The sequence below is a fragment of the Terrapene carolina genome, unplaced genomic scaffold (genome assembly GCF_002925995.2).
Source record: "Terrapene carolina triunguis isolate 2854851 unplaced genomic scaffold, T_m_triunguis-2.0 Scaffold374, whole genome shotgun sequence".
Classification (NCBI taxonomy): domain Eukaryota; kingdom Metazoa; phylum Chordata; order Testudines; family Emydidae; genus Terrapene; species Terrapene triunguis.
Window position 1 is genome coordinate 8,943,950 of NW_020664725.1, and position 17,161 is coordinate 8,961,110.

At 46.0% G+C, this 17,161-nt stretch overlaps 1 protein-coding gene across 2 annotated transcripts in view; it reads left to right on the plus strand.

Moving 5' to 3' along the window:
• The window catches only part of JAM3 (junctional adhesion molecule 3), a 39,714-nt gene extending 25,844 nt beyond the window's left edge, over positions 1-13,870 (plus strand). Inside the window, exons 2-9 of one of the 2 annotated variants that reach the window (XM_024198728.3) lie at positions 5,095-5,160; positions 6,503-6,616; positions 7,313-7,465; positions 7,687-7,889; positions 8,647-8,746; positions 9,673-9,802; positions 11,199-11,253; positions 12,099-13,870. In XM_024198728.3, coding sequence (XP_024054496.1) covers positions 5,095-5,160; positions 6,503-6,616; positions 7,313-7,465; positions 7,687-7,889; positions 8,647-8,746; positions 9,673-9,802; positions 11,199-11,253; positions 12,099-12,134 — 857 coding nt within the window. In that variant the 3' untranslated portion in view covers positions 12,135-13,870. Of the gene's footprint in view, positions 1-5,094; positions 5,161-6,502; positions 6,617-7,312; positions 7,466-7,686; positions 7,890-8,646; positions 8,747-9,672; positions 9,809-11,198; positions 11,255-12,098 lie in introns of those variants that run through there. The other variant, XM_024198729.2, reaches the window with a different exon arrangement.
• Positions 13,871-17,161: the final 3,291 nt, after the last annotated feature.

Genomic DNA, 17,161 nt, shown 5'->3' on the forward strand with positions numbered 1-17,161 from the left:
GTCCAGGTATCTCTTGCGTCTGGTGGGTACATTCTGATTCATCAAAAAATGTCACGTGAGATCTCAAATGAAAGCTCGCGGATCGGTTGTGGATACAAATTTTGTATTTGCGCAGGGCTGTATTTATATGGACTGGATCTCCTTAGCCAAAATAAGAGCAGAAATACACCACAGACGCTGTTGCATTGTCCTCCATAGAGTTCTGGTGGCATTTGGGTTTCAACCTTGGGTCTCTCCGGGCCCTCCTGGTCCATTATGTACCCAGCCAGCGCTGCACTTGTTGGCATTATTGCAGGTTGTCAGCATGAGGAATGCAGAGGGCTTTAGGGGCGGGGAATGCATGCCAATGCAGAGAAGAGTTCCGGCACAAGCCTTGTTACACCACTGACCTCTTGGTTTGAAGGCTCGGGTGAGATTTCAAGAACACACAGTCTTTGTGCTGTCACTGTGCTGGGGGGAATTTCTCCCCAGATGAGTATACATAGGCTCCTCTAAAGAGGGGGTTGTAACTCAGGATCATGTAATACACCAAACAACGCAAATTCCATGGTTGCCATTAAAATAGTCAGCATTTTCCAGCTGCAGTGGTCTCTGCCGTACCCCGGCGTTCCCCTCTACTTCAACAGCAGAGTGTGAGAACAGCTAGGATCTTTGATTTTTTAATGGCTTCTGCTGTCCCAGTAAGACTGATGCTGGTGAGGCTCGTGGCCGTCGTATTGACAAGCAGCGAGAAGCTCATTTGCTGCTGCTTTGCAGCCTCTCTGCTCAGTTTGTTGCTCCCTGCGTGGCTTTCCCTTCCACGCCGTGGGTTAGAGCTCCCTGGCTGCAGCCCTCTTCTGCTGCACTGTGAACAATAAATCTGCCCTCGTGTTGATTTAAGGCGCCACAGCTACACTGTGCCCACAATCAATAAACATCATAATCTGGGAACTGCTCCGGAGGGCTCCAAACACCCAGCTTCTATATTTTAAACCAGTTGTTGGCCTGCTTTGTGCCTGATGGGGCAACATAAATCTCTTGTTTTTAATGGGTAGGAAAGGGTGAGTAATGTTTCCAAGAGCTGAGAAGGGGTCAGAGTTATGAAGTAATGCCTGTAGGATCTCCGCTCACTTTGAATAGCATATCACCACTAGTTAGTGTGGTATTACATCCACCTTCCTATGAAACGATACACAGTATATTTTGTCCCAAACCCTATGATCTGAACCTCTGCATTACCTGAATCCCTTCCTTGGCCCCTGTGTATCTCACGCTGGGCCACAAGGAAGGAATTCAGGTAATGCAGAGGTTTGAATAATAGAGCAGAGACCCCAGGCCAGGACTGTGATGAGGAGGAGAAAGAGGACAAGCCAAAGGCAGCGGGGGAGGCTACCCTGGTGCTGAATGGCTCCTGCCCTCTCGATTGTCTGAATAACATCTATGTCCCCCATGCTATTGGGATAATCAGGAGTGTACGGTAACAGGTATGATACTAGATGTATTTCTATAGCAGCTGCCACCGTATCTGTTTGATGCGACGTTGTGGCCCTGGAAAAGCTTCCTTCTTGTGAAAAAGGGCACATAGTACAAAGCAGACCTGGATGAAAGGTTCATTTTTTCTGCAGCCGAGTATGTTTTCCTCTAAGTAACGAAGGCAATGTTTGCACCCCTCCTTGCTATCATTTGGGTGCATCTGTGCAGTCAGGAAAGCAAAGCTGATGAGATAGACTAGGACAGACTGGAGCACAGTTGCTGTGCAAACTGTCTTCTCTAGCTCTCCAACACATCCTAGCTCTCGCCCAGAGCCCTCCTGCTATTCCTGGCCTCAGGAGATGCTGCTACTTGTGGTTGTTGTTTTTGCATTACTCCCTTAGGGAGCAGGGGCCCGTGTCAGATGTGATGAGCACCCGCAGATCCCATTCACTTCATCCCACCCCTTCTGCAAATCAGGCTCGGGGCTTTGTTCACCAAACCCTCCCTACTACGCAAGATCAATCCAAGTCTCCAAAGATAAGACAAATGAAGTCCTGGTACACAACAGAGCCTTGGAGGAGGGTGTTCTTCGCAGGGGAAGAGATCAGGAGCTGGGACAAATATTACTCTTCCTCTCAAAGCTTTGGATCCTGTCTCTCAGAATGTTATCGCCCCATTGTGTAGGCTCAGGAGTGGAAAAAGCGTCTTCACCAGTTGCATCCTCATCAGTGTGTTCTCTTCCTTGGGTGTTTTGGCTAATTAGTGCTGTCCAGAAAAGACTTTTCTCTTGTAGGAGAACATGAGTCATTAGTCAGTGGGGGTTTTTTTAAAGGCAAATGCCTTTCTGCAGCAGAAGCATCAGCAAGATGGTGATCGTGAGGAAAGGGCATGTACATCCACGTGAGGAAAGGGCATGTACATCCACGCTCCTGGGCAGTGGGGGATGGAGCTGAGGGAATGTGTGCTTTGCAGCCTGTGGGTGGGAAACCTCAATTCAGAATCAAAATGGCCTCCCGGTCAGCAGGGAGCCTGTTTAAAAGTGTGTCAGGGGACTTCAGAGGGATTTTTCCTGAGCTTGTTGCTTGTCTTCATATGGCTGGTTACTTTAATGCTCTGGGCTTTTGTTGAGATTACTGAGATCTGCTTATGCTCACCAGGGAGGAAAGTAAGGATCAAAACCAGATTCGCCATGTGGGATCTTAGATGGAACAAGAAAGATCAAAGCAAGAGCGAAGGGAAAGGAACATGTTACAGCTTGTGTGTGGCTGATTACCATTCAGCAGAGCTAAGCCTGGAAATCACAGGACTGGTATAAATATGCTCCGCTCTCTCTCACTGCTGGCCTGCACCTGTGCTTTGCACAACTACTCTATTGCCTTCCGCTGATAGTAAACCAAGACTGGAGCATCTTCTTCCACCTACCGAGATCTGGCATGGAAGGTGGCATTCTTCTGTGCTGCCAAAAGGGGAAGTATTTTCAGACTCAAATCCAGGCCCCAGAGGGCCCACCATATTGCACTGTGATTCATTCTAACCCTGACTGACCACCTTACAGGACAGAACTGTCACGTTCTTGAGTCAATGTTAGGCTTCTCCAAATGCTGAGACGGAGAGGAGTGCAGAGGCAAAGAGTAATTTGCCTTCATAGGACAGTAGTTTGGCTGGGGCCTTTGCTAGTTTGCAATGTCTTGTGACCCTCATCTGTGCAGTGATTCTCCTGGAGTGACGGTCTTTAAACTTCACCAGCCTCCCAGAGCATCTTGGTCTTTTTTGAGAAAGCTGCTTGGGGCAGGAACTATGCCCAACATGGCATTGAGCAAACTGTCAACACTTAACAAATAACGAGTGATGATAATTAGCGGGGAGAATTCCAAAAGTGGCTAAAGGGTGTAGGAGCATCAGGCCCATCAGCTTTCAGTTGGTCTCATCTCTTAGGTGGTTTTAAAAAAAAAACCCAGTCCTGCAGCAAAGGGCAGAGTTTCTTCATTGTATCCTCCTGATCCACCCAACTGTAGGAATTTTAAACTTCCTTTCATCACTGGTTGTTGGTTTGAAATGTTTCCACACGAAATATCAAGCATGTGGGAATTTCCAGTGGTTTGTCTTAATGATGTAGGCCCTTTTCCTCCTCTCCATGTCTCATTTCGAGTCCCTTCCCTGGTTTGTCTTGTCTGTTTCATCCTGGATAAAGCAGGGTCCTGATTTCTGTGTGTATCGGGTCACTGATGCTTTAGTTTTCATCTTCCTGACTTTGGGCCTGATCCAAAGCCCACTGATGTCCATGGGGGAGGTCTTTCTATTGACTTCAGTGGACTTTGGATCAGGTCTTTAATGAGTCTCCATGCTGAGCCCTGGTGCACTATTGCTGTAGACTGTTTTGTGTGCCCTACCCCATCACTGAGAGACAGGACTGTGGAATATGCTCTGTGGGATGGTATGTTTGAATAGGAGGTGATGGACCCTGCCGATACTAGAATACTCAGCTGTAAAAGTTTCTTCATGTGAGAGAGAAGGTTTGCTCAGGTGATCCAGTTTTCCTGATGGGCAGTGCTGGATGCCTCCCTGTGCCCCAGGAGAGCTCTATGTAGAGTTGAGTGGTGGTGCATGTACGTGGTTTGTGCAAGCCTTTGAGCGCTGCCAGGATGAAAGGTGGTGTTATGCTTGGAAAGCCATAAAAGGCTGCGTCTCAAGCAGGAAAACGCTGTAAAAAGGTAAAGCTTGCAGCACCAAAGGCTGGAATAGCAGCAGCAATAAGGCGGAAACAGGGACGACTGAGAATGAAAACAGCCTATGGCAGACGGAGGGCTTGCTGCATATGGTGGGTGGTATTTTCTAGAGCACTCTACATTGGGGTATCTCAGCTCCCCTAGAAGCCAGGGGAAAAGCTGGCTTTTGATGATGGGAGCAGAATCAAGCTGAAGCTGAGTACTTTTGAACATTCCACTCAAAGGGGGAAATCCTGGCCAAATTGAAGCCAATAGGAAATTTGTCATTGACCTCAGTCAGGCCAGGAAGTCACCGAACCTGCTTAATTCCAACCCCCTACCTGTGCCCAGCTTGAGCCCTAAATCTGCCCTTCCCCTTTTTGTCCAGCTTTCTCTTGAAACAGCCTTCTGTGGCTTATTAACCACACATAGTACATTTCTATAGCGCTTCTTAAACTGAGGGATCCCCAAAGTATACAAATAAGTATATAATGTGTGTACTGACTATGGACAGAGCTAACAAATTCCAGAGTTTAGAAAGTGAATTAAATTCTTGAGCCTTCCTTCCCTTTATCTCCTCTGTCAAATTAATTTGAACGCCAGTGTCCTTATTTGGCAAGCCACTTTTGGCCATTTTTTGAGTGAATGTTTGTCCACCCTATAACCAGGAGCGCATGGTTTTGCGGGTATTGTGCCAGTTTGTCAATGCTCTTTAATTGTTGCTTTTAACCTTTGGTATTTGCACGGAGATTGATTTCTAAATAAACACGAGGCTAGTGGCTGGCTGGCCCAGCATTTGAGGCCAGGGAGAGCTTTTGTTGTAGGGAAGCTGGTCCTTATTGAAGCTGGCTTGGAGGATTTCTCACCAGGGAGTAAGCGTGTAACTGTAGGATTGATGAGCTGGGCTGTTCTTATTCCCTTTTGTTTGTTTTTATAGGCTATCGAATCTTGGCCGTGGAGCTGACGTCCAGCAACACGAAGCCCGTGGTGCAGGAATTTCAGCGTAAGTGCTTGTCAGCTCTGTAATATGATCATGACACTTTCTTGTAGCTGTAGAATTTGCATCAGTCGGGAAGACTTGGCACATGTCTCAGGATATGTGCTGTATAGGGCAAGGCAGAACTAAGGCCCTGAGTTTCAGCAAAGTGCTTACGCCTGTTCTTACATCTCTCCCTGTTTAGCAAAGTACTTAAACTTAAGGGCTCTGCTGAAGTGCCATTGGCACTTAAGCACATACTTAAAATGTTTTACTTGAAGTCTCATTGAGCTCATTGGCACTTCAGCATGTGCCTAAGGATAAGTCTACACTACAAGCCCTACAGCGACAGTGCTGTAGCGCTGACACTTGCTACAGCTGCAGAAGGGGTTTGTCCATCCCTGTAGTGAATCCACCCCCTGGACAGGCAGCAGCGAGGTTGCTGGAAGAATTCTTCCGGAAATCTAGCGGTATCTACACTGGGGCTTAGATTGGCTTAATTACATCTCTCTGGGGTGTGACTTTTTCACACCCTTGAGCACCATAACTAGGTGGACCGAAGTTTTAGGTGTGGATCAGACCTAAGTGCTTAACTGAAGTGGGGCCTAAACAGCAGGTGAGTGCTGCATTTGAGATGTGCCAGAATGCAAGTACTGGTAATGCCGTAAGAGGTTGTTCTGGTTCCCTAAAGAGTGCTGGGATGGTGTCTAGGAGCACACCGGCAGGATCGAAGCACTGGACATAAGCATGCAGGAGAGAGTAGTGTTGTGATTAAGGCAGAGGACTGGGATTTGGGAGATGTAAATCTTCTTTCTGGCCCTACTGCAGACGTCCAGTGTAACACTGGGGATTTCCCCCCCTCTCTGAGGTCAGGTTCCTCTTCTGTAAAATGGAGATGAAAATGCCTCCTGCAGAGGGGACTGAGCTACTGAATTCACTGATGTGGGAGATGGGGGATGAGATTGAAGCATTCTCTCATAAATGCCAGCGTGTCAGCTATAATTCAGTCATTGCTCCAGGAGATAATAATGACTCTCGCTCCATCTTGCATGCTTGTTAGCAACGAAGCCAATGCCGGGTGCCTGCACTGTGAGGGATTGTTTGCTATAAATCAGACACCGTCATGCCGAATGTGTTCCTTTCTCTCAGAGGTCGCTATCTGCATTGCTATTATTTTCGCTGGCCGAGGTCCATCTTCCCCAAGGTTCCTGGAACCCAGCGGCATTCCTGTTTGTGAGGCAGATGAAAGACGGGGGCCTTGGCTTTATGGGCGACATCTCCCAGTAAAACAGTGTGCGAGGCAGCTCGGAGCAGCGTGAAAACACAGCTGCTCCCTGTTAATCTGTATTTGTTTTATTTCTGCTGCTAGGTGTGGAGCTGTCCTGCATCATTAAATCCACCACAACACCCAATCCCAGGATCGAGTGGAAGAAAATCAAAGGCGGTGAAACCTCCTATGTGTTTTTTGACAGTAAAATGCAGGGTATGAAGATTTGTTGCCCTTTTGCCCCTCTCCCCTTTATAACCACAGAAACAATAAAGGCAGGGAACAAATGCGTCTGTGAAATGCAGGAATTCTGGTTCTCCTACTAGTTACTTCCGAAACCTATGTTGGTCAGCCAAGGTTCAGAATTGAGTGAGGCCTGGATCCTCTTTCCCTGCTGGCAGACCTCAACTGAATGGTCAGCAATGAGGTGTCACAAAAAGCTGTAGTGAGACCAGAAGGGGAACTTTGCATCCTTTGTGTGGGACCATTTATTGGGTGAAGCGAAGATGCAATTGGTGCAGCCCCCAAAATCCTGGACCCATGGTCCTTGCCTGCAGTCTCTGACTGTCCCATATGAACCTTTGAAGATCTACCATCATTCCAGATAAGAGCTGCTCTCCAGGGTAGTCACTGCAGTGCCACTTCCCACTCACTTGGAGGGGGTTACTTTTAAGGTGGAGCAGGCTGCCTACCCCAGCACTGCCAGCCCTGGGATTTTGGAGAGTGATTGGGATTGGAAATTCATTCTCTGGCTTTATGATTTGCAGCAGGTATTACACTTTCCAATTCAGATTCTTCCCCTCCTTCAGAACTATAGAGCTGTAGCCTTTAAAATGCATTGATGGAGGACACAGCTGGAAATACGGTCTCTCCTGTTTGTCATGAGTTCCTTCTCTCTCCGCCCTTCTCCAGGAGACTTTGTAACTCGTGCAGAAATTCTCAGCCGGACATCGCTGGTGATCAAAAACACCACCCGCATGGATACTGCCACCTACCGTTGCGAAGTGGCAGCGCCTGACGATGCAAACATAGTAGATGAGATAAACATCCAGCTTACAGTGCAAGGTATTGCTTCAGCTCGGGGCCCCACAGTGCACCTTGTTGGTTTCCCAAGACAATCTGATTTCTGTGGTGGGCATCATCTCTGGAGGGGGAAGCAGCCCTGGTTATGCTGGGCTGGGGTCCAGCTGAATCGCTGCTCTGTGATCCAAGGGGGAACTGGAATAGCTGGAGTGCAGCAGGGTGCTGGGCCATGCGATTCACATGTTTTGTGTCTCTTCTCTCAGTAAAGCCAGTCACTCCCAGGTGCAGAGTCCCTAAAGCTGTGCCAGTGGGCAAGACAGCGACCCTTCACTGCCACGAGAACGAAGGCTACCCAGAGTCCACCTACAGCTGGTACCGCAACAGTGAACCCTTACCGACCGACTCCAAATCTAACCCCAAATTCCATAATTCCTCCTTCATCTTGAACCCTGGAACAGGCACTTTGGTAATGCTCTTATGGAAATGACCGAGAATGCCGTTGCTGGGCTATGTTAGGGTTGCTCTTTGCGTATACCCAGATTATGAGTGGACTGAAGAGGAGGGAACAATTGGAACAGGTTGGGGTTCTAGCCCCCTGAGGGGCTGGCAGAGTCCAGCAGCGGGATGTGGGGGAAGAACTACTCCATGGGACCAGAAGAGATGACCCCCATGTTGTAGTCTTTGCCTTTGGCTCTAGAGTGGGCAGCGCACGCTGTTGTGAGGGGGGAGGAATGGCATAACCACCCCGACGCTTTTCTCTCTGTGTTTCTAATCAACGTATCCCCATAAACTCAGTGCTGTAGAAAAGGAAGAGAAGCATCATTTCTGGCCCTGAAAGGTCTCTCTCTTGATCGTCGTCTTCCCCAGGGAGAAATGTCCCGGGTCCAGTTTGCAGCCTGTGCTACTGAGGGAAGTCTTTTACAGTGAGCTCTCGCACTATGCTCTAAAAGCAGTGAACCTCTAGTTAATTTCTGGGCCTCTCTGGAGTACGTGCAATTAGAATATCTCTAGGCTGCAGGCTTGGGGACACATTCTACTCCCTGCAGGTCTTTGGTGTGATCAAAAGGCAAACAAAGAAATGCCTGTGTATTTTTATTTTGTCCTCCTGCAGGTCCATAAGGCCTAGACCTCTGGGTGTAGTGTCTAACATGTTTGTTTGCTGTTTGTGGAAAGGCTGTGATTCCGACTCCTGTCTCTGACACGCTATGCTTCCTCCGAAACAGGTCTTCGCAGCCGTGCACAAGGGTGACACTGGCCGTTACTACTGCATAGCAACAAACGATGCCGGCTCCGCCAAGTGTGAGGAGCAGGAGATGGAAATCTGTGAGTGGCTCTGCCTACCGGTAGAAAGCGGTGGTTTATAGATTAGAAGCTCTGCAGTGTTGGGGGCTGATTTTTCTTGGTGTCGCATGCAGCGTCAAGTATGTTCTTGGCTCTTCCAAAATCCCTAATAATTTCTGGAGCCCCACAGACATAGCACGGTGCTGTGCAGGCGGACGAGACAGAGCCTTGGCTCCTGGCATGTGAAAGTCTAAATGACAACGTAGAAAAACACAATGACAAAATGTGGGCAAGGAAAAAAGAATCGCTAAATGAAAACAGGGGAGAACTGATTGGGTCGATTAGTTTCATGATTCCTGAGGTTACTTAGCTGATTTATATATTTGATTCTATTAATTATAATTAATTCTGTTTCTTACAGTAGTGCCTAAGGCCCACCTGGTGCTAGGCACTGCCCAGACCCAGAATAGCAGGCAGTCCCTGCTACTAAGAGCATGCAGTGTAAATAGACACGTCAGACACAGGGTGCGGGGGGAAGAGAGATAACAAGCAGCGTGAACAATGTGATGGCAGCAAAAGGCATGTTAGTGCCATGGTTTTATTGAGGGGGTGGGTTTAGTTAGGACGGGACAAGCTAAATGGAAAGAAGAGGGAAGAGAACAGAGGGGTGAGAGGAACAGGGCAGGGCAAAAGAGGGGCCAGGGTGGAGTGAAGTTGAGACGAAGAGTCTTTGGATATGTTGATGTGGGAGCTGGAAGGTGTCGTTTCCAGCTTGAGGAGACATACCCATATTAACTCTGGCCGAGCTAGTGTGCTAAAAATAGAAGGGCAGCTGCGGTGGCATGAGGGTGAGTTGCTCGATTAGGTGGAATTTCAGGGGTGAAGGTTTCATGCCAGCTAGTCTGCGTGTAGGTGGAAGGCTGGGAGACCTGTGGGGATCCATGACTGATGCCGTCTCTCCTCTCCAGATGATCTTAATATTGGTGGGATTGTCGGTGGAGTCCTAGTGGTCGTGGTGGTTCTGGTGTTGATAACGCTTGGTATCTGTTGTGCCTACAGAAGGGGTTACTTTGTGAACAGCAAACAGACTGGTAAAAGGTAAGGGTAGGTTTGCAACCTTCTTTCCTATAGTCCTCTGCCTTTCCTGGCACACAGCTCTCATAACAGGGCATGGCACCTGCTGGCTAGAGTATGGGTCACTGCCTGACTTTTAAATACTACTTCCTATTTCCCCGATTAACTCTCTAGACCGGCCCAATTCCACCTAGCTCCACAGGTTCACTTTGAACACCGATTTGCACAAAGAAGTTGGTGTGCACACAGGCTAACCTTGGCAAGTCTCCACTCATATTTGCAACACAGGGGTCTCCTGTGACAAGAACGGCAAGAGGAAGAAGCCTTGCCCTAACATTCTGGTACTTTGCACAGAGACAGGGGCTTAGCCCTGCTAATTCCCAACCATCCCACAGTTGTATTTATGCAGTAGCTTGGCAGATGCTTCCTGTGGTCACATGCTGCTGGCATTTAGAAGTCAGGGATTTACTGAGCAGAGCTCATTGTGTAATCAGTACAAGCATCAGGACATATTCAGAAAATGTGTGAGGGAGAGCAGTCCCAGGCCGGAAAGCATGTCTTACTGGGTACATCCCAGCACTTACATTTGGGATTAAAACGGCCATTTCTGAGTTGATCCCATCAATGAGGACTTGTGTTCTTGAACAGTGCGGCGCATTTAAGACTGCAGTATTATGGGAGCCAAAGGGTCAGACTATAAATAGCTTCCAAGATCAGAAACAGAATGACATTTTAGTCAAATATTGAGCTTCTTTCAGGGCTTGTGTAACCTCGGATGGAAGCTGGATTGGCCTAGTTCAGTGTCACATTTCAACAAGAGCCTCCTCCCCGTCTGCTAGAGGCCCCAACCCCTCCATTTAAATACGATTCTAAGTGGACGCATGCTGGGGAAGCAGGACTTTAAATATGAATGTTTAGATTCCTCTGCTGGACAAAACAAGTGGAGCTCTTGTAACCCTGCGCAATCAAAGGATTATCAGTAAACCTGCCAGCAGGCCATCAAGGGTTTAAAATTAACTGCATAGTAATTATCAGAGGAAATGATGTTACAGTGACCAGGAGAGAGGCTGGAAAACTATTTAACTCTTTTCACAGTTACTGCGGTCAGAAGCGTAGCCTGGGTGGATACATTTGGCACCTTCCCCTCCCTGAAGAAATGCTCCTGTAGGGGTTTGTAGTTGGTGGGGAAAGCCCAGCTGCTCTGAGTGGGGGAAACGTCAAGGCCTGGCTTTAAGCAGAGCTAGCTGCGTCCAGGTCAGCTCTCATTTTGACGAAAATACCTTCAGTTGTCCCCCTCCTCAAATATTAATAAATTAATAATAAAATAAAAAAATAAAAATAATACTAATAATAAACAGTTCTGCTTTGCCACCTGAAATCCCATCATCACAGGAATCAGATCTGTTTCCCCTTATTTCAGCTACAAGACTCCAGCAAAACCAGAGGGTGTTAATTATATCCAGACAGACGACGAGGTAAGCTAAGGGAAGGGAAACAATGAGCACAGGACATCTTTCCTTTTAGATCTCTGAAGGGGCTGGTGAAGGGCCGCCCAGCTCAGGCATCACACACCACCTAGGGCCCATAGTCACTCTCCAGAGCAGAATTTCTTCAAGCGTGGGTTGGACACAACTTGTGAAGTGAGGACCTAGGACTAAGAGGAAGGACAACAGCGGAGTCATTTCCTTGGGAAAGGCTTAGTCCTTTTACACTCTCTAGGGAGTTAGGCCCGCTCCTGTGAATGATGCTGTTTAATCCTGAGAATGGGGTATGGCTTTATCAATCACTTACATTATATTAGTCAAGTCTGTCCAAGAGGACACCCTGACTAGGCAACTGACTGTCTTCGGGGACTGACCCCCAATGTATCAAATACTGCTCTGCTCTACCGTAAGCAGCTGATTGACTGCTCCCTTGGGATGGGCTTTCCTGGATTAAGTAGACAGTCCATACTGATGATGTAAGAGACTAGCATATTTACATCTCAGGATTTGAACTGCTCACCAGTCAGGGAGAGGCGTCTCCTAAACTTATCAGCAGAGAGACCGTGAAGAAGCAGTGGGGGGAAATCTTCCTCATTCCATTGGATGGGATCATCTGTGAGATGTTAGGAGCTGGGTATTACTGGTGGATGCTTGTCCTTACCAGCTTCTATGGGATAGAATCAGATAGTGGGGCCCAGACAGGACTCCGGAAAAAAAAAGATTACACAAATGGCACCTGTTTTGCAAGGGTATATTTGGGTTGGGGAGAGTGGGCAAGAAGAGGTGCCTGGACACCACTGGGGAATGTTGCTACCCACATCACTTTTTAATTGCAGGGTGACTTCAGACACAAATCGTCATTTGTTATCTGAGATGCCAAAAGGATATTGCAAAGCAGCCAGAACAAGTATGGAAATACATCCTCCAGGACCTCAAAGCAAGAGCAAAAAGATGAACAAAGTGCGCTTGGAAGAGTTTAGAAACACACAAACTTGACTTTCTTTTGCCAAAGTTAACAACACTCACTCCGAACCAGTCTTCTTCCTCCCCCAGAGATATCACCTGGACCACTTACATCTCTCCTCGCACTATGGGGGAGCTGTTACCCTTTCCAAGACTGAGCATTCCCCTCCACAGCCATAGCCTTCTGAGCTACAGATGCTCATGGAATTGCCTTCTCCCGGTGGTGCAGATACACAGCCAGAATGTCCAAGCCAAACAGGGGAGAAGCTTTAGGTAAATGGGCATCTTGACCTGATAGACAAAAGGTGCTGATGTGGCAATAGATTCTAAATAAGATTTATCCACAAAAGGGGAGAACCTTCCGCTTAGCTGCGCAGTGCCTGAGCCTGGCTGGCAACCTTTACAGTTGTAACTGTACTCTCTTGCCAACTACGCAAGTGAGGGTTTCCTGCCCTTCGTATCATTTTATCTTTAAAGGTCTGCTAGGCTGAGCTGATAGAACTGCTATCACATCAATCCTGCAGAGCCCCTCCTGAGCATGAGCCATGCAGGCTACTGATCTCACTAGCTGGCCCCTGTTGAGCATGTAGCATTGGCCTCGAATGTTTGATTTTGATGGACTTTAGGAACCCCAATCAGGATTTGGTTCTGCAGGTGCAGAACCAGAATCTGAGTCAAACCCACAGTGATGGGTGGAGATATAGTACAAGCAACTAACTAGTTTAAATTTCACAGCCCTTTTGCCAGCAGCGGTGAATTCTGTTTTTTTCCACCTGTACAGCATCAATCCAAAAGGATGGCTTTTGTTCAGTTTTACATAAAATACTCACTGTATGCAGGTAACTTTTAACTCTAATTTGCACAAAGCAGGCTTGCCTGCTGTGTAGCTATTTAAATATTTGTAAGATTCTGGATACTGGAGGCAGAGAATCTTAGCATTAAGATATCCCTTTTATAAAATGTAAAGCCAAAACCACGCTCATGGGCTGATTCCCACAATGGTACTGAGATGATTTCAAGCTTTTCTACAGACCCGGTTGATTTTGTAGAATTCTGCATTCTAAATTTTTGCAAAGATGTATTTTGATTACTTCAGCGAAGGTAACATTTCTATTTAAAATGTAAATATGTTGTTATGCCAACAGTGTTAAATAATGTAGCTATTTTTTTAAAAACAAGTCTTTTTTAAACTGCAGCCAGGAGCTCAGATGCTGCTACAGCATGGCACTGTCAGAGCATATCAGTATTATTGCAGAGTGTAGCACAAGCAACTTTACAAACTGTGTACAGAGAAGCAGCCTCTTTCTCCCAAGCTAGTTCAACATTTTCCTTCCCAAGAGAGGTCTTATAGGACATAGAACAGAGAGTCACTCAGGGATCCTTTTTGTAAGTTTAAGGCGGGAGCTACTCAATTTTATATTTCAAATTACTATTTTCTTGCAAAAGACCAATGCTTATTTGCAAGAAATATCCTGTGAAGGTTTTTGAATTAAGTTCTGACCAGGTGACAGAGTGACTAATGGTTGCTGAAGACGATAAATCTCTCTGCAAGTTCTCTCAATTCATTCTAACTCTGCGGCAGCTACACCATCTCTTCAGAATTTTGAGATTACATAGCAAGCGGGGAAAACATCTCTGGAGTTGTGAAAGCTTGACACAAAAGCGCTCTCAAGATGGTAGCTGCAACTTTTCTTCAGCTGGTAGACGCTACCACTTTCTTGGCTTTAAGGGATCATTTAGAATTCCTTGTTCTTCAGAAATGTACACTTACGGCATTGGGCAAATGTTAAATAAGAAATACTTAGATGCAACACTAGAGCAGTTCCGTGCTGTGGTTGAAGAATGGTTTTTAATGTAGCATAATTTAGTGTTCTTGTATTTCAAACATAAATGGAGTTGTCTTAACTTTTGATGCATACAGTATTTTGAATACTTGACAATTTGGACTGTCAGTGTTATTTTTTTCGTGTTCTGTATTAATCTGCCTTGGACTTTTCACCACCTATTGAGTGATTTTGCGGCCTTGCTGGACATGCCATTGCTGCATTTATTTAAACATAGTCCCACCACTTTCTCCTTTTGCTATCATAGATGGAGGTAAAGATGGGGTAGCAATACCTGTGTGCGCTCCAGAGGGTAGTGACACCTTGCAATTGATTTATGGTTACCTTTAAGATGTGCTCTTCACCCAAAACTAGGTATTCCTGTCCACTGGCTGCATGTTGTCCTGTAGTCAACATGACAATAGGGTACTTAAAGACACTCCTTTACCCTTCAGTTTTATCCACTACTCCTTTTCTGTGCTGTTTATAGAACATTAAGATGGGGAGAGAGGAAAAAGCTTAGAGTCAAGCTAGCTTCTGGCACTATGGGGAGCACTGTCTGACACTTGGCCTTCTGCCGAAGGCAGGATTTTTCAGCTTGCAGACTCTTTGCATGCTGAAGAATAGATATTTATTTTTCAGATCTAAAAATGTGACAGTGGCATCTCTACTGGGATGAAGGGACCCTTCCCCCCCCCCCCCCCCCTCCAAGACCTAGCTCGTCAGATTTGATTTACAGAACTCGCTGTAAATAGTTTAATCTATAGGTTTGTACTAATGTATTACATTTAACTTTGCCAAGAATGTTTTACATACATATCAAGGTATTAAAGCATCCTTGTGTTGTTGTTTTTTTACATTCATATTTATCCTAACCTGTGTTTGCTTTGAATTCAATGTAACGGGTGAAAGATTCCTTCTGTTTTCTGACACATTGCTTGTTTATTTCAGTTGGTGACTTACAAAGAACTAAACTGGTGTTACAAAACACATGTAAATACTTACCGGCTCTGTTCAATATGGGACCGGCTCTGTTCAATATCGTCATTAACGACTTAGATATTGGCATAGAAAGTACACTTAAGTTTGCAGATGATACCAAACTGGGAGGGATTGCAACTGCTTTGGAGGACAGGGTCATAATTCAAAATGATCTGGACAAATTGGAGAAATGGTCTGAGGTAAACAGGATGAAGTTTAACAAAGACAAATGCAAAGTGCTCCACTTAGGAAGGAAAAATCAGTTTCACACATACAGAATGGGAAGAAACTGTCTAAGAAGGAGTACAGCAGAAAGGGATCTAGGGGTTATAGTGGACCACAAGCTAAATATGAGTCAACAGTGTGATGCTGTTGCAAAAAAAGCAAATGTGATTCTGGGATGTATTAACAGGTGTGTTGTGAGCAAGACCCGAGAAGTCATTCTTCCACTCTACTCTGCGCTGGTTAGGCCTCAACTGAAGTATTGTGTCCAGTTCTGGGCACCGCATTTCAAGAAAGATGTGGAGAAATTGGAGAGGGTCCAGAGAAGAGCAACAAGAATGATTAAAGGTCTTGAGAACATGACCGATGAAGGAAGGCTGAAAGAATTGGGTTTGTTTAGTTTGGAAAAGAGAAGACAGAGGGGACATGATAGCAGTTTTCAGGTATCTAAAAGGGTGTCATAAGGAGGAGGGAGAAAACTTGTTCACCTTAGCCTCTAAGGATAGAACAAGAAGCAGTGGGCTTAAATTGCAGCAAGGGAAGTTTACGTTGGACATTAGGAAAAAGTTCCTAACTGTCAGGGTGGTTAAACACTGGAATAAATTGCCTAGGGAGGTTGTGGAATCTCCATCTCTGGAGATATTTAAGAGTAGGTTAGATAAATGTCTATCAGGGATGGTCTAGACAGTATTTGGTCCTGCCATGAGGGCAGGGGACTGGACTCGACCTCTCGAGGTCCCTTCCAGTCCTTGAATCTATGAATCAGTTGGTTTATTGTGGGAAGTTCTTCCACCCCCATTTCTTCTCGAGAAGAGATGGAGCCTTGCCTGATGGGCTATACCTGTTTCTGTTCAAGGACAAGACAATTCAAGAAAACCTCTGAAGAGCTTTATATTTGAACTAGACTTAGTATAATTACCAACTCACTGCTGTCTTACTGTTTAATATGCCTAGTTAATTGGGGTGGAGGGATGTAAGTAGGATAGAATGAAAAAGGAGGTGGTCATAGTTAGCCATTCCTTCATTCAAAACCACTTGAACTAACCCTATACATCTTGCTACATTAATTCTGAGATTAAGATTTTACCCCACTTGAAGTTCTTTAAGAAGAATCCTGGGAGTGACCACAGTATTGGTAAGGTTAAAATGGAAGTTGAATTTTGCCCCTCTCCCTTTTCAGTCGTTCAATTTCCTTTTGTGCTGGAGCAACCCTTACCTTATTAGCACAGAAATAAATGCTTATGGAGGGTTGTCGCGAAATGCATAGTCACTTAAGTTTTAGAGTTTGAGAGCTACAGAACAAGTTATGTAATGCCAGGGAAGTGCAGTAGTTTTGAAGCTGAGCATTGGAAGATCTCAGTCACTTATGCCTGGGCACCAAGAAGGCTGGGCTTTCAACCTTAACTGCAGTTCCAGCATTAACACTAGTGTTTTGCATAGAACAAAGTGGCTTTTTTGTACTGAGCATTACAATTCAACACGATTTACCATCCTCAGTAAAATACTCAGAACCTGCTATCAGTAAAATGAATAAGATCACGTTCAAAATCTGCTGTTCCAACAGCTGCACTGAATGCATGCGTAAGTCACACCAGCCGGCTGGTGGTAGAGGCTTTATTTGGCTGTCATATACGCCAGCCCCGAGAATGGGTGATGGTAAGGATTTGGACACTGCAAGCAGCTGCTCTGATGGGTGGGGATCCCACAGGAATTCAAGTATTTATATGGATGAGCCCACCGGCTGTTGGGGTGACAGAACAGTAGAGCTTCAACATAGGCATGGAAGAGATGAAAGCAGTGGGCAAGAAATAAGGTGAATGCGGTAAGGCTAGAGATTTACAGAAGAAAATAATTTGGTTCTTTCAAAGCAAGAAAAGCTGAGAGGTGGGTGGAATTTGTTCTTTAAACAT